Source organism: Protopterus annectens, chromosome 7.part0, assembly GCF_019279795.1.
Source record: "Protopterus annectens isolate FY-2018-M chromosome 7.part0, PAN1.0, whole genome shotgun sequence".
In the NCBI taxonomy this organism is placed as follows: Eukaryota; Metazoa; Chordata; order Ceratodontiformes; family Protopteridae; genus Protopterus; species Protopterus annectens.
The window spans coordinates 1,958,895,449-1,958,920,587 of NC_056739.1; the positions used below are offsets into that span (position 1 = coordinate 1,958,895,449).

At 44.5% G+C, this 25,139-nt stretch overlaps 1 protein-coding gene across 3 annotated transcripts in view; it reads right to left on the reverse strand.

Moving 5' to 3' along the window:
* CHD2 (chromodomain helicase DNA binding protein 2) overlaps positions 1-25,139 on the reverse strand; it is a 3,702,317-nt gene that overhangs the window by 3,242,700 nt on the left and 434,478 nt on the right. For 2 of the 3 annotated variants that reach the window (XM_044078380.1, XM_044078378.1), the window contains exon 4: positions 21,152-21,250. The exons of the other annotated variant lie outside the window; for it this stretch is intronic. In XM_044078380.1, the coding sequence (XP_043934315.1) occupies positions 21,152-21,250 (99 nt within the window). The remainder of the gene's footprint in view (positions 1-21,151; positions 21,251-25,139) is intronic. 3 annotated transcript variants of the gene reach the window in all.

Sequence of the window (25,139 nt, forward strand, 5' to 3'; positions counted from 1 at the left end):
GAGACATTTTTATTAGCAGATAAAATAGATCAGGGCTGGGAAAGTGACAGCCTCATTTTCACTTCAAGGGATGGTTATAATTTGATTCAGAGTTTCTTTTTTCCATATTGTGGACATAAGTTTAAATATAATAATTTATATATCAAAGTGGAATGCAGTTGAAATTCAAGGTTTCTAAGACGTCACAACACCATTCTACATATCTTGTTTAGGCTGAACAGAAAACTGTTAAGGGAAGGCAATATTCAAGTTTTGGGATTAATTACTACCTTTGTAATTACTTGGTGAATGTCAGTGGTGAGTAATGTATTTATTTTGTAGGATAAACCAAAACGAAGCTACTTCCAGCGTAAAAAAACCAATAACCAAACTGTTTTGTAGGATATTTTCTTTGCTTATGTTTGCCCCCATTGTCAAAAAACACATATGGAGCTACTTTCTGTATTAAAGACCTTTTTTTTTTTTTTTTTTTGCTTGCTCTTCAGTTTACGTGAGAGACCTTTTTTTTTTTGGTCCTCACTTGCCGTCTACATGATATATTTTACATGCGGCCCCCAGACCATTTCTATTGACTCGATGTGGCCCTTGCAACTGAAAAGGTTGGACACCCCTGCTCTAGATGCTGGAGTAAGACATCCTTGCTGTCTGTCTGAATAAGACAGTCGTCCAGATAAGGGTAAATTTGAATTCCCTTGAGTCTGCAATAAGCTACTACTGGAGCCAGGCATTTGGTAAAGACCCTGGGCGCAGTAGACAATCCAAAGGGCAGCACAGAGAATTGATAGTGCCTTGATCCGGCCTTGAACCTGAGGTATTTTCTGCGTTCCTGCCTGATGGGAATGTGTAAATATGCCTCCTTTAAATCCAAAGTCCCCATCCATGCATTTTTGGTCAGCATTGGAAGTAGCTGCTGTAGAGTAAGCATCTTGAATTTTGGTATCTCTAGAAAAGTGTTCAAGACTGACAGATCCAGAATGGGTCTCCATGAATTTTGCTTCCTGGGAACTAGAAAGAGCCTTGAGTAAAAACCTTGTCCCATTTCTGAAAGTGGAACTAGTTCTATGGGCTTCATAGCCAAGAGAGCTTCCACCTGGTTTAAGGCCTCTGACCACTGATGTTTTGGAAGATCTGGCCATCCGCTTGGGCGGGTATGAAAGTGAAATTTGTAACCTCTTGAAACTACATCCAGAACCCACTTGTCTTGGGTTATATGAGTCCAATTTAGGTAAAAAAGAGAAAGTTTTCCTCCGAGAGGGGCTTCCAGGCAAGAAGTTCCTGCAGCCCAACAGAGGGAGTCATTGAGTCTGTTTCCTATGAGTTTGCGACCTATCCTCTCCTCCCCTAGGGGTGGAAGCAGTCCACTGTCTTGGTCTATAAGAGGCTTGCGTTTGAGGCCTTCCTCGGGAGCGTCTGTATCTACCCCTCTGAGGCCTGTCTGAATTGGGAAAGGACCAATTTTTTGTAGGCCAATTCCTACTAAATCTGGGTGGCTGTACTGGTAAGAAATCTTTAACTGTTTGCATGGATTTTGCCTTGTCCTCCATCTTTTTAATCACCTCTTCAGCTTTAGATCCAAACAAAACATTATGCTGAACAGAAGCGTCCAATAATTTAGCTTTTACTTGATCTGGCAAATTTTATTCCTTTAACCAAGCATGCCTTCTAATTACTGTGCCAAAGGCAGCAGCCTCCAAGGCATCAAATCCACAGTGTAAACCATCATCTGCACAGGCGGAAATGGAAGTTAGCTTCTGTTTTAGAACAGACAGGAGAAATTGCTTGTATTTCAGCATATGAAACTGACAGTTTAAAGCCCTAATAGATAAAGTAGCAGAAGTGTACACTTTTTTGCCCCATCTTTCTAAAGATCTGGAATTCTTCTCAGTGGGAATGGGGTTTTTAGCAGAAGCGGCCTTTACGCCCTTAGGACCCTGAGAAATGGTTTCACGGTCTAGCAGTAGGGTTCTTGTATAAAAACTGGTGGGAATCAGGAACCCTATAGTATCTGTCTGGCTTAACAGGAGCTGAAGGAAAAGAATCAGGAGTTAAGTTAGCCTCCGAAAAAGCATCATCCACAATATCTAAAATAGGAGGAATAGCCAGGGGTCTATGTTGGGGAAGAAGAAGAAAATCCCTTAGTCTTTTCTTAGATTCTGAATACTCCTGTTCTTCCCAGTGGAAATGTTCCCTCATTTCATGCAAAGTTTCCCCAAAAGAGAAATCCTCAGGGGGGAGAAGCTGAAGGAATGGATTCCTCAGCATTAGAATCCTCATAAGGAGGGAAAGAATATTCCTGGTCAGAAGAAGAAACTGAAGAAACAGAAGCCTGATCAGAGAAGTCATAATAAACTTCCTGCCTTGGCCTTTTATCTGGAGGGGTATGTGAACCCCTAATCATAGTAAGTCCTCCGCCATTTTAAGTAAGTGTTTCTGAGACTTGGGAGCCGGATCAGGAGAGGCCTGGGCTGCAGTCTTTGATTTGGAAGTTGTCTTTGCCTTTATAAGAAGTTGAGTAGGCTTGAAAACCCCTTCGGAAGCCGGTACCTGCACAGTGGCTCCGGACCCATCCAAAGAAGCATTGTCCGAAGGTCCTGCAACAGAAATATTCAAAGGCCTAGTTGGCTCCTTGTGGGAGTCCGTTTCGGCTATCGGTTCCGAAATGGCCGACGACAGGGGCTGCAAAAGCACCTCACTGATGACGGCCGAACCTGAAACTGGCTCTTGCTTGTGCGATATCGTCTGATTTGGACCTCGGAGGCCTGTCTTTGTCCTTGCATCGTTTGTGAACTCCGGTAGCTGGAACCGTATCTGACGACATTTTGTAATTAAAACGCCTACCGAAGTAATGAAATGCAAAATCGTACCTTCGTTTAATAGTACGTTGATTGAATCTAGCACAAAACTGACAACTAGCTACATCGTGGTCAGGGCCTAAGCAAGGAATACAGTAAGAATGAAAATCCTTATGTTGTATTTGCTTCCCACATGAAATACAATTATTAACTTTTTCTGACATCGGACTGGAGCAAGAAAAAAGTTTCCCCAACGGGGTACTTAGCTTTGAGTAGGAGAAGAAAGTCTTCGGACTGAAGTTTGTTTAGAAAAAATTGTCAGGAGTCAGCCGACCGGCAGTTGAGAGCTATCACCGCACGGCAAGAAAGACTGGGGAACATGACGTCGGCTGTCAGCTTTGTACTCCTGGCACTCTGACGTCAGGGAGCATGGCTGAACAGCCGACACCGGACCCAGACTTTGGGATTCTGGCCGGCCGAGGACTGCTTGCCGACAGGGGGGAACCCTACAGTCATGACTGCAACAGTGAAACACGATGAACATCCTGTGGCGATTGCCCCTGAACAAATGAAGGAGAAGGGGGAACTAGTGCTGCCTTGGCCAGTAGGAGGTCACCAGCAAGATTTTTGGTGAGTCCTGCTGAATTTTCAGCACCACCTTTTGCATTAAGGGGAAGGGTGGGAATGCATACAGAAATTTCCCCTTCCAGGTTACTGAGAAGGCATCTGTCATCAGTGCCTTGGGGTCGTGTGTCCTGGTGCAGTACCCATGAAGTTGCCCATTTATGGAGGAGACAAACAGGTCTATTTGTGGTATACCCCACCTGTGGACTAGATTTAGGAAAACATCTCTTTGAAGCATCCATTCATGGTTGTCTGAAATGGTTCTGCTTAGGAGATCTGCCTGGGAGTTTAGGGACAAAATGTAGGCTGCCTGAAGGGTAATTCCCTGTGAGGTGGCCAGTTCCCACACCTGCAGAGCTACTCTACATAGAAGGTACGACTTTGTCCCTCCTTGTTTAAGATACCACAGAACTGTAGTGTTGTCCATGAATATCTTGAGAAGGCCCTGCTCTAGATAGGGTAGGAAGGTTTGTAGAGCAAGGAGGATCGATTTAATTTCTCGGATGTTTAAGTGATCTAGTTTGTGTCCGTCTGTCCACAAACCTTGCACTTTTCTCTGCCCTACAGTTGCTCCCCATCGCAGATCTGAGGCATCTGTGTGCATAGTCTGGGAGGGATTGGGTGTTTATAGGGGGAGGCCTGGGTTCTGGGGCACTTGAGCCACCCACCATCTCAATTCTGGTTTTAAACAGGAAAAGAGGGGGACCCTGAACTTTAGAGGGCGGGAGTGCAGAGTCAACACTGATCGTAGATACCACTGTAGTTTCCTCATGTGCATTCTTATTAGGGGCAACATGGGAATGGTGGCTGCCATGTAACCCAGAAGTCTTGGAAACTGCCTTGCTATCAGCACTGAGGATTAAAGGGCAGCGTGTAGCTGGTATGTCAGGGACACTACCTTTTCTGGTGGTAGGAAGGCCTTCATGAGGTCTGTCCGGATTTTGCATCCCAGGAAATCAATGTCCTGTGTGGGCTTCAGATGTGATTTTGGCAAGTTTATTAGAAATCCTAGGGACTGCAGGAGAAACATAAGGGTCTGGGTGTGTGAAGACGAAGAAGTCTTCTGCATGAATTAGAAGGTTGTCAAGATAGGGGAATATCTGAATCCCCTTTGTCCTGCACTAAGCAATGACTGGAGCCAGACATTTTGTAAATACCCTAGGAGTAGTAGAAACCTCAAAGGGAAAGGCACAGAACTGAAAATGGGATGAGCCTGCCAGAAATCTGAGGTATTTCCTGAAGGTAGGCTTTATAGGTATGTGAAGGTAGGCATCCTTTATGTCCAGGGTTGCCATGAATCCCCAAGGAAGCAGGAGGGGAAAGAGGGTAGGGTGAATCAGCATCTTGAAGGTAGGAACTTTTAAGAAGGGGTTGAGGCGCAATATGTCTAGAACAGGCCTCCATGGTCCGTCCTTTTTGGGAACCAAAAATATTCTGGAGTAGAATCCTTTTATTTTTGATTCTGTAGGCACAGGTTCTACAGTGCCTTGTATTAGTGGGGGTTGCAGAACCTGTCATAGGAGGGGTAATTGGCTGGTGTATGCCTAGCTTTAATGGGGGGGGGGGGTGATCCAGGACAAAGTAACCATTTTGTATGATGGACAGAACCCACTTGTCTGAGGTAATAAGTGACCATGCAGGGAGACGGTGAGAGAGGCGGGCAGACAGGGGAAGGGATGGGGGGGGTTGAAAATTTGGAAGGCAGTCAGACACTACCTTTCCTATCTGGAAAGGAAGGCCTTTGGGTGGAGGAAGGAGAAGCTCCAGCCGGAGGGGGCTGTCTTCTGTGGGGTCTTCTAGACCTGGGGGCTGTAGGTCTAGAGGCCTTCCTGATAAACTGGGTCTTAGCCAGGTAGTTACTCTGGAACTTGCGGATGGGAGAGACCAGGAGATGTTTTAGATCCTGTAATTATCTTGCTTTTTGTTGCAGGCACTTAAACAGGTCTGTCACTTTTTCACCAAACAAGACAGAGTGATCCAAAGATGCATCAACAAATTTGGGCCTGAAGTAATCAGGGAGAGGCTGAAGATGTAGCTATCAGTATCTTCTTAGTGCAGAGGCTGATGCAGCTGACCTAGCTGAGGCTTCAGCTGCATCATAACTCCATCTTAATGAATGTCTATTCACCTGAGAGGTGAGGGCTAGCAGGGAGGTCAAGGAAGCTTTGGCTGCGCAATCTGGAATGTCAGCTAATTCCTTAGTGGCCTTGTCCAACAGAGCTAAGGAATATTTGGTTGTGTGACTTTGGTAGTTAGTAGCTCTGAATGACAGGGTAGCAGAGGTGTAAATTTTCTTTCCTAACCTTCTCCTTGGTTTTGCTGTCCTTGTCAGCTGCGAGGATGGTAGTGGTAGGAAGAAGCTTGGAACCCCTATCAGTAGAGATGGAGATAGTGGCTGGGATCAGCAGGAGGGCACTTAAAATCAGAAATTTTTCTGTGTAGAGTTGATTTGTTCTCCGTGGGGCAGGAGGGTTGGGAGTCTGGGTTGATGGAAGCAGAAGCAAAGGCATCCAGGACGGCCACCTGAATAGGAAGGATACGGAAGGACTGCGGGAGTCCTATTTGTATCAGGTCATAAAACCTCTTTTATACTTCAGTCATATCCGAGGATTCCCACTTAAAGTGGTCTTTCAACTTACTGATAGTTTCCCCACAGGTTAAATCCTTTACAGTGGAGTCAGGTTCAAAGGGCCTTCATCTGGAAATCCATATCACAGAAGGGAAGAGATCTGAGAGGAGTAAGAGAGGGAATCCTCTGAGGAAACAAGACAGTTCCTCCTCCTCTAGTTGGTTCTACCCTCCTTTCAGGAATGAAAGGTCTAGGGGATAGGAGGGGAGGTGCAGTGCCAGGGGTTTCTAAGACAGTAGGCCTGAAGGCCATAAAGGCATTAAACAAACTCTGGCTGAAGGCCTGCCAATTGGGCATGCTTTCAGAAGCATGAGTTACATGCTTTTTCTGTTTTTCTCTATAGAGGCCTCGCAGGCGTCCGAATGGGAGAAGGCCTAGGGTCAAGCATAGGGATGGCGGCAGCGGAATCCTAAGAGCCCAGAGTGAATGCTGCCCCCCCCCACGGCATCTAAGGTAGACGCCGGTGTAGCCTCTATGGACATGGTGTCTGCTCAAGATTGTGCAGCTTCCTCAGAGGTACCCACCTTTATCCACACCGGTAGAAGCCGAATCCCTGGCCAGTTTGTCAGCCACAGACCGAGGAACGGCTGAAGAGGCACAGCTGAAGAAGGCAGCATGGTCTTGGCCCTCTTCTTGGGTGGTTCAGACTGGGCGTCAGGCACAGCCTCCATCCCTAATGCTATTTGTTTTAAGTACTGATTCTCCAAGTAGAAATGCAAAGCCTGTAAATGGCAACATAAGGTCCTGGGGACAAAAGATTTACAAATCGCGCAGTTCTCATGGTCATGTTCCTTACTTAAGCAAAAGGAGACACTGACCATAGGTGTCTCTGTGGGGAATCTGCCGATCACAGCTACACTTGCCCTTACTGGATGACATGAACACACTGTAATGAAAAACAGTAGAACCAAAAGGATCCCACACAGAGTACTTAAATGGAATTGTTCTTGATCCAAATTCCGTGAGAACCAGGAGCACCTGGCATAAGACTGGTGGCTGAAAAGTTCTGACGGTTGGTGCATCCAGATGGCACTTTTATGGCCCACATACCTGCTGCCACGTCAGACATCTGATGCACCTAGAGGGACTGAAAACCTTTGGAAACCTGGCCAGATGAACTGGAGAGGAAGAAGGGTAAACCCATATGTAAAATACTGCAACACTGGAATAGAAGGACATCAGGCAATTACAGCAGTGTTTCACATCATGTTTCTCTCAGGCAAAAAAATGATCCCAATGGAAGCTTTAACATTTGGTGGCGATACCACCACACTCTGAAGGCTGCTATGACAAAGAAATTACACGTGAGAACATTTCTGTAACACAAGCTATGAACAAGATCTAATTTATGTAAACAGCCCAACAAGGACTAGAGAGCTAAGGAGCTGGGCAAGTTCTCAGTGCAACAAATTAAGTTCACAATATGTACTGGCATAGGGTTCCACTGCTCCAAAATGCATGGGCTTTACAAGTAGAAACTGCTGAACTAGTTAATAGAACAACCATATATACCAATAAAGAGTGCCATAAAATTTAGACCTTTTTTGCTTTTATGAGAAATAGTTATTTAAAAAAAAGTCTTAAGGCCTAAGAAATAGCTTGACTGAAGAGTTAAAATATGCAAAAGAAATCAAATACAATGTATGCCACCCTAACAGAATACAAGAAAGGTAATGAGCTGCACTGCAAAGTTCAAGGAGTATACACAAGAAAAGAATCAAAGTAGCAAACATTCAAAACACTACTGCTCATCTGTAAGAATACAAAATGCTGACAAAAAAACACACACAATGCTCAAGTACTTTCTGCTGCTTTACCCTTCGTCATCCATGAACTATTATGAATACTGACAGCTTCTGTTTAAATAGAACAATCCACCAAAATAGTACTTTCTAAAGGCTTCCATAACACACTATGGAAAAAGTACAGTTTTGTACCTACCATAAATGTAGATGTCCGAACTGGATAGCATCTGCAGTCATAACAACTGGGTTGTCCTGTCGTCAGGCAGCCCTTCGGTCGGCCGGATTCCAAAGTCCGGGTCCGGCTTCGGCTGATGTCGCACTTCACCCGACGTCATCTCTGCTGGTCTTCGGGTATAAAGGCATCAGCCGACGCCATTTTCCTCAGTGTTTCTTGCCCCAGATGCCAGTTGCCCTCTTGGAAGGCTAAATTTTGGGTAAATGCCAATGTTTCCAAAAAGATAGAAGGTAAACACAAAACATAAGCATGTATGTACATATATACAAACAAAATACACCATAAGAGACTCCCCGCCAGCTAGCTATTAGGAGGGTAAATACCTAGGAGTACCACAGAGGGAAGGAGGAGGTAATCCTGACTGCAGATGCTATCCAGTTCGGACATCTACATTTATGGTAGGTACAAAACTGTACTATGTCCTTCATGGATGCATCTGCAGTCATAACAACTGGGTAGAATACCATAGCCAACTAGGGGAGGAGGAAGAATAGATTATGGTGTGGTTAGGATCCCTTGCAGTACAGCAGTGGCAAACCCTGCTCGGGATCTGGAATACAGAGGTAAATTATAATGCTTGGCAAATGTATGCACGGAGGTCGAAGTAGCCTCAATAATGTCCTTGGTTGCCACTCCTCGTAAGAAGGCTGTGGTAGTGGCTGTTGCCCTTGTAGAATGAGGCCTTATGTTCTGTGGAATTGGTTTTCCATGAAAGGAGTAACAGAATCGTATGCAATTTCCTATCCATTTGGAGATTGTCTGTTTTGAAATCGCTTTTCCTTCCCTTCCTGTTGCATAGGCTACAAAAAGCTGGTCAGTTTTTCTGTTACTTTTTGTTCTGTCCAGGTAGTAGCGTAGCTGTCTATGTACATCCAAGGTATGCAGCATTCTTTCCCCTCTGTTTTGTGGGTTTGGGAAGAAGGTAGGTAGGTGGATTGCCTGGTTTAAAGACACTCTGGATACCACCTTAGGCATAAATGTAGGATTAGTCCTTATGGACACTCTATCTTGGTGGAAGATTAGGAAGGGTTGTACTGCCATTAGGGCCTGAAGTTCAGAAACCCTCCTTGCTGAGGTTATTGCCAGTAGGAAAGCAGTTTTCCACGATAGATGCTGCAGGTCTGCTGTTGCTGCTGGTTCAAAAGGTGCGAGTGTCAACTTTTCCAGCACAAAGTTCAAATCCCAAGCTGGCAATGGTGGTTTCCTAGGAGGTTTTACATTCTTGATCCCTCTGAGGAACTGCCTGAGTAAAGGATGTGAAAAGATAGGTGGATCAAAGCTGTATTCTGCTGAAATAGCTGATGCATGTATCTTGATGGAAGAATAGGACAGGCCTGTATGTAGAAGCTCTGCCAAATACTCCAGAATGTTAGCAATATCTATATTCGACACATCTTTTCCTCTTTCAGCACTCCAAATGGCAAACCTTTTCCATTTTCCTGCATAGTTCCTTCTTGTTGAAGGTCTGCGGGCTTCAAGGATAATGTCTTTAACCCTTTGGGAAAGCTCTGGATTAGTTGCTGCTATGTGATGTTCCATGCAGTCAGTTGCAACGTTTTTAGGTTTGGATGCATGATGCTGTAATTGTTCTGAGTTAACATCAAAGGCATCAGGGGTATTGACCACATTTTGTCCCGAGACATGCTCCTCAGCAATGGGTACCAGTGTTGCCTTGGCCAGTTTGGAGCTATCAGGGTTATCCTTGGACGTTCCTCCTTGATTTTTAGTAATACCTTGTGTATCAAGGGAAGAGGTGGGAATGCATATGCTGTCAGACCTTTCCAGCTGAAGGAGAGCGAGTCCACTTTCCATGCAAGTGGGTGGAATGTTCTTGTGCAGAATTTTTGAGCTGGTGATTGAGGGGAAGCAAATAGATCTATCTGTGGCATTCCCCATTTCTTTGAGATGGCCTTGAAGATGTCCGGGTGTAGCATCCATTCGTGAGCATCCGAGGTGGTTCTGCTTAACATGTCTGCTAGAGTATTCTCCTTTCCTGGTACAAATATTGCCTGTAACTGGATGTTGTTGCTGAGCCAGGTTCCAAAGGTCCAAAGTCATTCTGCATAGGGGGTATGAATGAGTGCCTCCCTGTTTGTTGATGTACCACATGACTGTGGTGTTGTCTGTCCTTATCATCAGATGGCCTGCTTTGAGAAATGGTCTGAATTTTTGGATTGCCAGTTTTACTGCCAGCATTTCTTTTAGGTTGATGTGCAGGTGGAGCTGGTCCTGTGTCCACAATCTTTGTACGCATTTGTCCAGCATGTGAGCCCCCCATCCTAGGTCTGAGGCGTCTGTTGTGATGGTTTGGCTTGCTTGAAAGCTGTGAAAGGGTAGGCCTGGGTTTGACTGGCATGCTTGAGCCCACCATAGGAACTCCTGTTTTAGGCATGGGATTAGAGGAATTTCTGCTTCTAGGCTGTGCCTGTGTTGGGACCATAAATTCTTTAGGTACCACTGTAGTTTTCTCATATGTAGTCTGGCATGTGGAACCAAGATTATGCAGGATGCCATGAAGCCCAAGGCCTGTAGAACTTTTCTTGCTGTTAGCTTGTTCTGTCTTGTTAGTGCCAAGAAGTAAAGAGGGAGTTCTTTGTTTTTCTGCAGTTAGGAATGCCATTTGTTTTACTGTGTCCAATTCATGCCAAGAATGTCCTTGTTTGGGATGGTATCAGCCTTGACTTTTGTAAATTGACTGTGTATCCCAGTGCTTGTAGCAAGTAAATGACCCTTTGTAAATCTGTTGTCAGCTTGCTTTTGTTGTCCCCCTGTAGTAGGCAGTCGTCCAGGTATGGGTAAATTTGGATTCCCTGTAGTCTGCAGTGGGCGATTACTGATGCCAGGCATTTTGTGAATACTCTGGGCAGTAGATAAGCCAAAGGGCAATGCTGAGAATTGATAGTGCTCTGATCCTGCAAGAAATCTGAGGTATCTTCTGCAAATTGGTCGAATGGGGACGTGCAGGTATGCCTCCTTGAGATCTAGAGTTACCAGCCAGCACTCCTTGCCCAGCATGGGAAGAAGTTGCTGTAGGGTCAGCATTTTGAATTTTGGGACAATGATTTATGTATTTAAGGTGGACAGGTCGAGAATAGGTCTCCAACTTTTTTCCTTTCTTGGAACTAGGAATAGTCTGGAGTAGAATCCTTTGCCTTGTTCTGTTATTGGCACTCTTTCCACAGCTCTCATCTTTGTTAGTTGCATTATTTGCTGTAGAGCTTCTGTTTTTTGATTTGGAGGCAGGTTTGGCATTCCTCTTTTGACTGGTAAAGTGTGGAAGTGGAACCGGTATCCTTGGTCTATGGTTTGCAAAATCCACTTGTCTTTTGTGATATAGTGCCAGTTCTTCGAAAATAAGGTTAATTTTCCGCCTAATGGTGCTGCTATTTGTTCCCTGGTAGGCGGAGTTAGAATCAAGTCACTGTGCTGTTGTAGTGGCAGTGGCTGTGTCTGTGCCGCTGTTATTACCTTGCCACTGTCGTCCTCTGTAGGCACCCCCTCTGGATTGATTTCTGCCTCTGGGACGTCTATTCCTGCCCCTTTGGGATCTTGTGGAGTCAGGAAAGGACCAATTTTTGGCAGGCCAGTTCCTGCTAAACCTTGGGGGCTGAACCTGCAAGAAATCTTTAACCGTTTGTACAGATTTTGCCTTTTCTTCCATTTTCTTCATTACCTGCTGGGCAGGTGTACCAAACAAACTGGCCTTATCCATAGGTGCATCTAATAACTTAGCTTTAACATGATCCGGTAAGACCTGTTCCTTCAGCCATGCATGTCTTCTTATCACTGTGCCAGTCATGGCTGATCTAAATGAAGCCTCCAGTGCATCATAGCCACATTTTAAGGAATGGTTACTAACCTGTTGTATGTTATTTACCATTTCTAATATATATTTCTTATCTATAGAGTCATCAGAGGATAGCTTTTAGTTAACTGATCAAGCATAAACTCTTGGTATTGTATCATGTGAAACTGACAATTTAAAGCTCTAGCTGAGAGAGTAGCGGAGGTGTAAACCTTTTTGCCCCATCTGTCTAAAGACCTGGCTTCCCTTTGAGAAGGAATAGGGTTTTGCTGTGGTCGAGGCTACTGCCTTAGGCCCCTGGGATATAGTTTCGGGTCTGCAAGTGGGGCCTTGTATAAGTGATGATGAGTGTCTGGTACCCTGTAAAATCTGTCTGGTTTGGCAGGGGCTGGAGGTAAGGAATCTGGTGCAGTGCAGACATCATTAAATGCATCGTTCACAACAGAGAGGACAGGAGGTATAGCTAAAGGCCTGTGTTGTGGAAGGTGCAGAAAAGTCCTAAGTCTTTTTCTGGAATCTGAGAAATCCTGTTCCTGCCATTGGAATTGTTCTCGCATGGCATGTAAGGTTTCCCCAAAGGAGAATTCTTCTGGTGGAGAAGCAGCTGGAATGGATTCTTCAGCATCTGAGTCTTCATAATTGGAGAAATGAGCCTCTGGCTGGTCTGTAATATCTGAGTCATCCGCAGAATCATCAGAGGACACAGGCTCGGGGGGCTCTGCTCTAGGTCTCTTTTCAGGGGGCTGAGAGGCCCTGTCTGGGTGAGATTGAGATCCCCTAATTAAGGATATTAAATCTTCTGCCAGAGTAAGCATTTGTGAACTAGAAGTGGGCCTAGTTGAGGGGGGTTTAACAGGCACCGATTTAGTAGATTTGGCTGCTTTAGCCCTGGCAAAGGCCTTAATAGACACGGCTGCAGGAGGCCTAGCAGCACCACGTGCTGGGGTAGAGACATCCAAAGGGATGGTGTCTGATAAGTCACTAGTAACCACTGTTGTAGGTAAGATTTCTGAGGCCGATTCAAGTAAGGTAGCAGGAACCTCAGTAGTAGTCATTGATTCAGCTGTGCTTTGATCAGTTTTCTCGGTTTCGGCCGAAACCGAGACACTCGCGGTTTGCTTAACCATGGTTTCGGCCGAAACCGCGGACCGCGAGTGTCGGTCTTTTTCTTTGCGTTTTTTAACAATTTGGGTAGTCGGAGGATCCGACGGCATAATGTACGCAAAATCTGAGCCGAAAAACTGTTCAGCAAACTCCGACCGACGCCTAAGCGTTAAATCGGTTGAATGAGGCACAGGCTGAACAGGCTGCTACGTCGTGGTCTGGGCCTAAACAAGGCAAACAGTAAGAGTGGAAATCTTTATGAGGTATTTGTTTCCCACAAGTTAAACAGTTATTGACTTTTTCTGACATCGGCTGAGGCAAGAAAGAGTCCCCAACGGGGTACTTAGCTTTTAGAAGTCTTCGAAGTAGTATTCGGTAGTAGTAATCTCTGGATCTGACCGACCGGCACTTGCGAACAGCTTCTGCTTCGGGCGCCACGCGGCAAGAAAGACTGAGGAAAATGGCGTCGGCTGATGCCTTTATACCCGAAGACCAGCAGAGATGACGGGTGAAGTGCGACATCAGCCGAAGCCGGACCCGGACTTTGGAATCCGGCCGACCGAAGGGCTGCCTGACGACAGGACAACCCAGTTGTTATGACTGCAGATGCATCCATGAAGGACATCTACACCACAGTTCTAATTGTATGTCCATTCTGCCCCTTCAGCTTCTCTACTCACACTTGTCCCAAATTAGTGTCCCCAAAATGTATTTTCCATTAATAGTGCATAAATACCAAACTAATCTCTCCTCATACACACACCTCACTAGTTGTATGACCATTTTATAACTCTCCAGCTGAAGGTCCCTTCATGTCCATCTAAAATGTTGTGTACAATAGCAAACACTACCAACATCTCAAGTCATCTGCCATGCTATGCACCCAGTATTCAAGTGGCCTTCACCACTGCCAATTTACAATGCATGTATCCCCCTAGGATAAACTGTGACCTCCTCTCCTTTCTTCCTTAACAGATGTGTTTCCACTTATGCCCTTCATCTAGGATCACCAAAAGGTACATTTTCCTTCTACTCTCCCCTACTAAACATAACTTTCTATTAACTTTAAATGTCTGGCATTAGCACAGAGGACTAAGGCTCTCGCCTGCTGATTAGTTGATTTCTGCAGTCCATGGTACAGGATTCCTTCCACCTCCATATGTCTACTGTGCAACTCTGAGCAAGTCACTTAAATCAAAAGTGTTCTTGAGTCTCCATGAATAGGAGCACTAGTGTCCAGTGGGTGTACCCTGGGAACAAATGACCATTAAAAATCGCAGCTGCCACCTATACACAGATCCTGCAAGAAATACATTCAACAATGACCAGAGACATCACTTTTGGAAGTTATAAGAAAAGATTAAATTCAAAAAGCTTGTGTGGCTGACGCAAAATATGTTCATCAGCATCTGTGTCAGCAATGAACTAACCCCAGTCAATCATCATCCTCCACTTCTAGTCAGTCAGTTAGCTTTCACTTTCCCTCACTGTTCCAGGACTTAATCCATACTTGTCAATGGTAAACTCCAAAAGTCAAACCCTTAAGCCTAATAATGTTCATCTCACTAGTGAACCAGTCAAAGAAGCAGGTCAACTTGGGCTAGTTAACACCACAATAGGAATCCATGCTGTTTCTCAACTGCAAGAGAAAGTACAGTTGTGTACACTTACCATAAATGTAGATGTTCGAGTGTCTTCACTGTTGCAGTCATCACTGTAGGGTTCTTCTTGCCGGCAGGCAGTCCTCAGTCGGCCAGAATCCCAAAGTCTGGGTCCAGCGTCGGCTGTTCAGTCATGCTCCCTGACGTCAGAGCGCCAGGAGTACAAAGCTGCCAGCCGACGCCATGTTCTCCAGTTTCTTGCCACAGATGTCAGGTGCCTAAAAATGAAGGCCAATAGTAAAAACCAAAAATTAACATACCACAAACCCCATAGCCTGTAGCAAATACACCTCAGAAGAAAGGTGTAGTAGGTAAGCACACTAGTGAAAGTATAAGAGGGGACAGGAGGGAGGGTAACCCAGACTGCAACAGTGAAGACACTCGAACATCTACATTTATGGTAAGTGTACACAACTGTACTATGTTCATCGTGTTTCACTGTTGCAGTCATCACTGTAGGGTTGAATCTCAAAGCTGAGATAAGGGGTGGTGGTTATAGAGAAGAAGGAGCAGCTAGAAGGCCCTGCAGGACTGCAGAAGCAAAGCCTGCCCAAGACAGAGTAAAGAGGGAGATTATAGTGCTTAGAGAAAGTATGCACTGAACTCCAAGTTGCAGTTTCCAAAATATCTTTGGTAGGTACTACCCTGAGAAAGGCAGCTGAAGTAGCAGCAGCTCTGGTAGAGTGAGTCCTAATTTTTCCTGGGATTTGCTTTCCATGATGAGAGTAACAGAATCTGATTCCATGCGCAATCCATTTAGAAATGGTCTGTTTTGAAATGGCTTTGCCTTGGGAGTTTGTTGCATAAGAAAGAAACAGTTGCTCTATTTTCCTGATATCCTTGGTTCTGTCCAGGTAAAAACAAAGTTGTCTGTGTACATCCAAGGAATGCAAGATCCTTTCCCCCTTATTTTGTAGATTAGTGAAAAAAGTTGGCAGGTGAATGGTTTGATTTAAAGCCACTTTGGAAAACACTTTAGGCACCCTATCTTGGTGAAAAATAAGGTAAGATACCACAGCCGTGAGTGTTTGTAACTCCGGGACTCTCCTGGCTGAAGTCAAAGCCAGTCGGATAGCTGTCTTCCATGATAAATACTTAATATCAGTTGTGGCAGCAGGCTCAAAAGGAGGCAGAATGAGTTTTTCCAGAACATAGTTGAGGTCCCAGGCAGGTATGGGTGGTGTCCTAGGGGGCCTTAAATTCTTTGCTCCTCGTAGATATTGTTTCAGAAGTGGATGTGAAAAGAGTGGTGGGGGTCTGTATTGTAATGTACAGAGATAGCTGAGGCATGAATTTTTATGGAGAAGGATAAACCCTTATGTAGCATGTCTGTTAGGTAAAGCAAAATCAGAGGGATATTAGGAATGAGAGGATCCGAATCCTGAGCATGCATCCAGGTGCAAAATCTCTTCCATTTGCCTGCATAAGATTTTCTAGTGCTAGGCCGTCTGGCTTCTAAGATAACATCCATGACCTTTTTGGGAAGGGGAGGATTAATCATAGATCCTGAATTCGCCAGGCTGCGAGTTTTGACATGAGAGTGCAGAACCTGGCCCTGGTGTTGGGACAATAGATTGGAAATCTGAGGCAAAATCCAAGGTGGTTCCTGAGATAGATTCTTCAGTGTTGTGTACCAGAATTGACGAGGCCAAATTGGGGCCAGTGGAATCATAATCTTGGGCTTGTCCTGTTTGATCTTTAATAACACCCGTGGTAGAAGAGGTAGTGGTGGAAAGGCATACTCCTTGAGGTTTTTCCAACTGAGTTATAATGCATCCACTTTCCATGCTAGCCTGTGAAAAGTCCTTGTGCAAACAAATCTGTAACTGGTGGTTGAGGGGGGATGCAAATAGATCTATGTCCAGGCAGCCCCAGGCTTCTGTAATAGTCTTGAATATGTGGGTGTCTAGCATCCACTCATGTGGGTCCGACAGGTTCCTGCTCAGGCTGTCTGCCAAAGTATTTTGTTTCCCTGGCAGGAACTGAGCTTGTAGATCCACTTTGCAAGCTAGTGCTGTGTTCCATAAAGTCATGGCTAGTCTGCAAAGGGGGTAGGAATGTGAGCCCCCCTGCTTGTTTATGTACCACATAACTGTGGTGGTGTCTGTTCGTATCAGTAGTTGTCCTGGTTGTAGAAGATCCCTGAAAGCCAAGAGGGCATTCTGAACAGCTAACATCTCTTTTAAATTGATATGTAGGTGCTTCTGATCCTCTGTCCAAAAACCTTGCAGACCCTTTCCCTGCAAGTGGGCTCCACATGCGTAATCTGATGCATCCGTGGTTAACACTTGGCTGGCTGGAGGTAGACTGAAGACTTTGCCTTTGTTGTGAAGACATGCCATGGACCACCAATGGAATTCCTTTTGTAGGCAAGGCAAGACAGCAATCTGTGTGTCTAGACTGTGGCAATGCTGGGACCATACACTTTTTAGGTACCATTGTATTTTTCTCATATGAAGTCTTGCATTTGGTATGAGAAGGATGCAGGAGGCCATGTAACCCAAAGCCTGCAGGAATTTCCTTGCAGTTAGCCGAGTTATAGAAGCCAAGGTTTTGAAAGCGGAAGCCAGCTGTAGTTCTTTTTCGGATGTCAGGAATGCCATCTGGGTTGTTGTGTTTAAGAGAGCACCCAGAAAAGTTATCTGCTGTGTGGGAGTCAAATTTGACTTTTTTATGTTTACAGTGAATCCCAGGTACTTGAGAAGATTTTGAACAAATAGCAGGTGCCGGAGTAAAACATCCTTGTTGTCTGCTTGAATAAGGCAGTCGTCCAGATAAGGGTAAATTTGAATACCCTTGAGTCTGCAATAAGCTACTACTGGTGCCAGGCACTTGGTGAAGACCCTGGGCGCAGTAGACAAGCCAAAGGGCAGCAGAGAGAATTGGTAATGTTTCGAGCCGGCCTTGAACCGGAGGTATTTTCTGCACTCCTGTCTGACAGGGATGTGAAGGTAAGCCTCCTTTAAATCCAATGTCACCATCCATGCATTTTTGCTCAACATTGGCAGGAGCTGCTGTAGAGTAAGCATTTTGAACTTTGGTATCTCCAGGAAAGTATTTAAGACTGACAGATCCAGGATGGGTCTCCATGAGTTTTGCTTTCTGGGAACTAGAAAGAGCCTTGAGTAAAAGCCCTGCTCAGTCTCCGATTGTGGAACCAGTTCTATGGTCCTCATAGCCATGAGAGATACCACCTGGTTTAATGCTTCAGACCATTGGTGTTTTGGTAGGCCTGGCCATCCGTTTGTTCTTGGCAAGGTATGAAAGTGGAATTTGTAACCTCTTGAAACTACATCCAGAACCCACTTGTCTTTGGGTTATGTAAGTCCAATTTTGTTGAAAAAGAGAGAGTTTTCCTCCTAGAGGGGCATCCAGGAGAGAAGTTCCTGGAGCTATGCAGGGGGAGTCATTGAGCCTGTTTTCTAAATGATTGAGGCCTGTCCTCTCCACCCCTGGGGGTGGAAGCACTCCATTGTCTAGGTCTGTAAGAAGCCTGTGTTTGAGGCCTCCCTCTGGTGCGCCTATATCTACCCCTCTGAGACCTGTCTGAGCTGGGGAAAGACCAACTTTTTGTTGGCCAATTTCTGCTAAATCTAGGGGGCTGAACTTGTAAGAAATCCTTAACCGTTTGCATGAATTTTGCCTTATCCTCCATTTTCTTTATCACCTCTTCAGCCTTAGGCCCAAACAAAACATTATACTGAACAGGAGCATCCAGTAACTTTGCTTTCACTTGATCAGGTAAGTTTTGTTCCTTTAACCAAGCATGTCTTCTAATGACTGTGCCAGAGGCAGCCGCCCTGCAAGAAGACTCCAAGGCATCAAAACCTACAGTGTAAACCATGCTTCCCCACTTGTTCAGTAGCATGCATCAAATCATGTAATTCCTTATCTGCACATGCAGAAATGGTGCCTAACTTTTGTTTCATAACAGACAGTAGAAATTGCTGATATGAAATTGGCAATTTAAAGCCCTAATTGATAAAGTAGCAGAAGTATACACTTTTTTGCCCCATCTCTCCAAAGCTCTGGAATCCTTATCTGTCGGAATAGGATTTTTAGCAGAGGCAGCCTTAACCCCCTTAGGACCCTGAGAAATGGTTTCTGGATCAGCAGCAGGATTTTTGTAAAGGAACTGGTGGGAGTCAGGGTCCCTGTAATATCTGTCGGGCTTAGCATGAGCTGGAGGAAAGGAGTCATGAGTTAAATTAGCCTCAGAAAAAGCATCATCCACAATACCCAAAATAGGAGGAATAGCCAGGGGTCTATGTTGGGGAAGAAGAAGGAAATCCTTGAGCCTTCTCTGAGTACTCCTGTCCCTCCCAGTGAAAATGTTCCCTCATGTCATGTAAAGTTTCCCCAAAAGAAAAATCCTCAGGGTGAGAAGCTGATGGAATAGATTCCTCAGCATCAGAATCCTCATAAGGAGGGAAAGAATATTCCTGTTCAGAGGAAGACACTGAAGAAATAGATGCCTGATCAGAAGAATCATAGTCCAACTCTTGCCTTGGCCTTTTGTCTGGAGGGGGATGTGAACCCCTAATCATGGTTAGCAAGTCCTCCGCCATTTTAAGTAACTGTTTCTGTGATTTGGGTGCCGGATCAGAAGAGGCCTGGGCTGGTGTCTTAGATTTAGAAGGAGACTTTGTCCTGGGTTTTGCCTTTATCAGAAGTTGTGTAGGCCTGAAAACCCTCTCGGAAGCCGGTACCTGCACAGCGGCTCCGGACCCATCCAAGGGAGCATTGTCCGAAGGTCCTGCAGCTGGAGTGCTCAAAGGCCTAGTTGGCTCCTCATGGGAGTCCGTTTTGGCTATCGGTTCTGAAATGGCCGACGACAGGGATTGTGAAAGTGCCTCACTGACGACGGTCGAACCTGATGCTGGCTCTGGTTGTGTAAAATCGTCTGATTTGGACCTCAGAGGCCTGTCCTTATCCTTGCGTCGTTTGTGAACTCCGGTAGTCGGAAGCGTGTCAGACGACATTTTATAATTAAATCGCCTACCAAAGTAGTGAAAAGCAAAATCGTACCTCCGCTTAATCGTACGTTGGTTAAATCTAGCACAAAACCGACAACTAGCTACGTCATGGTCAAAGCCTAAACAAGGAATACAGTAAGAATGGAAACCCTTATGAGGTATTTGCTTCCCACAAGAAATGCAATTGTTAACTTTTTCTGACATCGGACTGGAGCAAGAAAAAAGTTTCACCAACGGGGTACTCAGCTTTGAGAAGAAGAAGTAAGTCTTCAGACTGAAGCACGAAAAAAATATCAGGAGTCGGCCGACCGGCACTTGCGAACTGCTTTCACCGCACGGCAAGAAAGACTGGAGAACATGGCTTCGGCTGGCAGCTTTGTACTCCTGGCGCTCTGACGTCAGGGAGCATAACTGCACAGCCGACGCCGGACCCAGACTTTGGGATTCTGGCTGACCAAGGACTGCCTGCTGGCAGGAAGAACCCTACAGTGATGACTGCAACAGTGAAACACGATGAACATCTAAGAACTTAGTAAGACAACACTTTTCACTGTCTTCCTTGGTATGCAAGAGTAGCAACTGCTTGGTTCTGAAGGAGCAGTGGAACACAGTGAACAGCAGAAAAGTCTAACAAATCCCACAATCTTCACATAACACTGTTTTTTTCACAAATAAACATGCCGATCGTATACACATGGAAACAGTCTCTCAAAAGAAACACTGCCACTCGAAATGAGAGGACCAAAAACAAACAAACAAACAAAAAAAAAAAACGAAAAGAACAAACACACAGGAAAACAAGGAATCTCAAAAATCGTTCTTCTCCTTTAAATTTCTTTTTGCAAGGGGGTGGGCAACCTCCCCAGAACTTGTATATACCAACTCAAAGATCACCATACCTCAGAGAAAAGGGAAATTCCAAGAAATGACATCTCAGACTTCAGCCATTCGGTCTCCATGTTTTGCGACTTACATGGTTACTTGAAAAAAAACACTTTATTCCAACAGTTATACAGCTTTACTACTTCATTACTACACATCTTACTTTACAAAATAACATTTTTTTCATCCCTGTACTTGAGCAAGACTTCTGAAGTAAGACATACAAAAGGACTGTTCTTATCACTACTTCCGTCCAATGTGGTATTAGGCATGCAAGTGGAAAATGGGCATTAAGTGTAGGCAACTACACAGCACAAACACTGATACTGAAAGCAACCAGCAGGAACCCCAAACCATGTACAAGGAGGACAAAGCAAAGTGGAAAGACAACAGCATGCAAGTGTCACATAATAAATAATTCCATAAACATACTGTGGTATATATCCAAGTTAAAATTAACAGAAGGAAATGGAAGGGAAAAAAAAGGATCACAAGTCTTAGCATTCTCAGTCATCACAATTTTATAATGTGTTAAGGAAAAGATTGGGTCATAACCATGAATACTGTCCATAAATGATCTTTAACAAAGCACTCACAGTCTTCCAAGGTTTAACAAGCATACATATTTAACATTCCATCATAATGTTTATTACTTAATCAAACATACAATATGGGGAAAAAAATTAGCCCCACCTTACCTTTTCAGTATAGGTCGTCGTGCAACGACCTTTCTCTCTTCAAAATCAGAATCTTCACTGCTAACTTCATCTTGAGAATCATCATCTTTTGAATTACCTCTACAAGAAAAAGGCTACATATGACAGCTATAAACAGTATACTACTGTTACTACACTGCTACCATCTATAGCAAAATGCAGTGCAGCATGATTTCATCAATACAATAATGCGTCAAGTTAACAAAAGCTAAACAAGCATAGCAGAATGCATGATGCTATGAGCACCATTCTCTGGCACACTCCCTGGCATGGGATATCTATTATAGACTTTTCCCTGTCACTGCTGCTCAGAACAAATACCTTTCCTTACACTGACACTTTACATCCCTTAGCTAATCCTGTTTATACTCCTAATCCTACTCAAACTTTTGTACACCATCACTTCTGCAACCTATGCTCCCTCTATCAAACTGAATCACCTCTATACATGTGTGCCTTTACAATGCCTGTTACCTTTTTTCCTTCGATACCTATGCTAAAACAATATTTCAATTACAGGCACATATAGAGCAAAGTCACATCTCTAGTTGCCCAACTTTTATCCAACAACAGCTGTAAGCACTATCAAACCCCAAAAGTTAAGTACACACCATAACATTCCATCTCTGATCATTTTTATTCTTCCCCAACTGATGGGTTCGGATCCACGACTTGGATCCAACTTAGCTGCTTCTACCAGATCATCAGATCCCAAAACTCTTGAGCTCCTCCCTTTACCCAAAATGCCACTAATGTAAAATACCTCAGATCAAGTTTGATGCCCCTAGATATAAAGAGGCAACCTATTACAGAAGATGACAAAGATAAAAAGAAAAAAGAAAGTTAGAGCTCAAACAAGAAACATAGGTTCCTGAACAAGTCTTAGATCTTTCCAGAATCAAAGGAAGGGGCAGATACGCAGGAAGTTGAGGAAGAATGAAAACAGACAACCAGCTGGAACGTTATAATAAGTGCATAACTTTATGTGATGTTGTCCTTTTCATTCATTCCTCAATTGATGGGACAGAGTCTCCAGCTACTATAACCTTGGGAGGCCCTCATGGAAATATATTCCAGAGTACTGCAGAGCCAAAGTCCTCTCTGTTCCTGGAGATCAAATCTAATTTATAATAAGCAATAAAGGTGTGAGAATTAGTCCAAGTTGCGGCTACACAAATGCCATCCAAGGAAGCCCTTAACCAAAAGGCTGAAGAAAAGAATAGTTGTGTAAAAGTACAGTTTTGTACCTACCATAAATGTAGATGTTAGAGTGCTAATACAGCTGCAGTAATCACATACGGGTTCTCTGCCGTCAGGCGGGTCCTCAGTCGGCCGAATTCCAAAGTCCTGGTCCGGCGTCGGTTGTTGTCGCCTTCTTCCCTGACGTCAGTGCGACAGGGGTATACAAGTAACAGCCGACGCCATATTCTCCAGTCTTTCTTGCCCCAGATGTCAGGTGCCCCCAAAAGGAAGGCAATAGATAAATTATATATATATATATATATATATATATATATATATATATATATATATATATATAAATATATACAAGCAATGCAATGTTATCAAAAAAGAGTAGTTGCAAGCAAATACACCATAGGAGGATAACCCAAAATAGGTTGTATGAGGAGGTGTTAGCCACTAGTCCTATACCTAGAGGGGAAGGAGGGAGGGAAACCTGTACTGCAGCTGTATTAGCACTCGAACATCTACATTTATGGTAGGTACAAAACTGTACTATGTTCATCGTGCATACAGCTGCAGTAATCACATATGGGTAGAATCCCAAAGCTACGCACAGGGTGGTAGGCACTAGGTAGAACTGGGATGAGCCAGAATGCCCTGCAATACAGCAGTAGCAAAGCCTGCTCTAGTTTTGGAATATAAAGGCAGGTGGTAGTGTCTTGTGAAGGTATGTACAGAACTCCAAGTGGCTGCCTCCAAGATATCTTTGGTAGGAATTCCTCTGAGGAAGGCTGTGGAGGTAGCTGTGGTCCTGGTGGAGTGTGGCCTGATGCCTACAGGGACAGATTTCCCATGATAGGAGTAACAAAAATGTATGTAGTGGCCTATCCATTTAGAGATTGTCTGCTTGGTAACAGGCTTCCCTTGAGCTCCTACAGCATAAGACACAAAAAGTTGTTCTTATTTCCTGAAAGGCTTTGTTCTGTCCAAATAGTAACGTAGCTGTCTATGGATGTCTAAGGAATGTAGCAGCCTTTCGCCTTTGTTTTGAGGATTGGGGTAAAAGGTAGGTAAGTGTATGGCTTGAGTTAAAGCTACCCTAGATACCACTTTAGGCATAAATGACAGGTTGGTTCGAAGGGAAACCCTGTCCTGATGGAAGATAAGAAAGGGCTGCACAGCCATGAGGGCTTGAAGTTCCGAAACCCTACGAGCTGAGGTAATGGCCAGAAGGAAAGCTGTTTTCCAGGACAAGTATTGCAAATCTGTTGAGGCAGCTGGTTCAAAGGGAGGCAATCTTAGTTTTTCTAGAGTGTAATTAAGGTCCCAGGCTGGCACTGGTTGTTTCCTTGGTGGTCTTATAATTCTTAGCCCCTCTGAGGAATTGCCTTAAAAGTGGGTGAGAGAATAACGGTGGATCCGTGTTGAATTCTGCAGAAATGGCTGAGGCATGGATTTTTATGGAGGAAAATGAAAGTCCACTGTTCAGCAGCTCAGCTAGATACTGCAATACCTGAGGCAAATTTAGTTGTCTAGGGTCCTGGCCTTTTTTCTCATTCCAAGAGCAAAACCGTTTCCATTTTGCGGAGTAAGTCCTCCTAGTAGATGGCCTTCTGGCCTCCAGAATGACATCCTGTACCTCTTTGGAGAGTAGGGTCTGCTGTGGTGTTAAGGAATTTTCCATGCAGCAAGATTGAGTGTTTTTAGCTGACTGTGAAGAGTTTTGTAGCTGTGCTGAGTCAGTAGAAGAGGCATTAGAGGTAGAGGCCAGGGAGGAGTTTGTGTTAGGCTCCTTAGGAGTGGGTACCAGTGCTGCCTTGGCCAGTCTGGAGCAATCAGTATCATCTTCGGTCTGTCTGCTCTTGCTTTCAAGAGCACCTTGGATAGAAGAGGCAGAGGTGGGAAAGCGTACACTGTCCATGCTGTCCAACTGAATGAAAGGGCGTCCACCCTCCATGCCTTTGGATGGAAAGTCCTTGAACAAAACTTTTCCAATTGATGGTTTCTGTGGGAGGCGAAGAGATCTATGTCTGGCCTTCCCCATGCTTGGATTATCTTTGTAAACACCTGTGGATGCAGCTTCCATTCGTGTGGATCTGTCATATTTCTGCTTAGATTGTCCGCCAGCTTGTTTTCCAAGCCTGGCAAGTACTGCGCTTGAAGTTCAATTTGCCATTCCAGAGCCATGTTCCAAAATGTCATGGCTAGTCTGCACAGGGGATATGAATGTGTTCCTCCTTGTTTATGTACCACATTACTGTGGTGTTGTCTGTTCGTATCAATAATTGTCCTGGATGCAGGAGGTCCTTGAATGCTGTAATTGCATTTATTACTGCTAGCATTTCTTTTTGATTGATGTGAAGGTGCTTTTCCTTTTGGGACCATTTGCCCTGAATGCACCTGCCTGTCATGTGCGCCCCCCAGGCTTGATCTGAGGCATCTGTTGTGATGACTTGATTTGCTTGAGGCTTGCAGAATGGGAGACCTGTGTTTGCTTAACATGCTTGGGCCCACCATAGAAATTCCTTTTGTAAACATAGAATTATTGGTATTATTGTTTCCAAATTGTGGCTGTGTTGAGACCATAGGCTTTTTAGGTACCATTGAAGTTTTCTCATATGCAACTTTGCACATGGGATTAAAAGAATGCAAGATGCCATGAAGCCCAGAGCCTGCAGGATTTTCCTTGCAGTAAGCCTGGTACAATTTGCTAGTGTTTTGAAGTACTGAGTTAGTTGCCCTTGTTTTTCTGGCGTAAGATAGGCCATCTGGGTGTGTGTGTCCA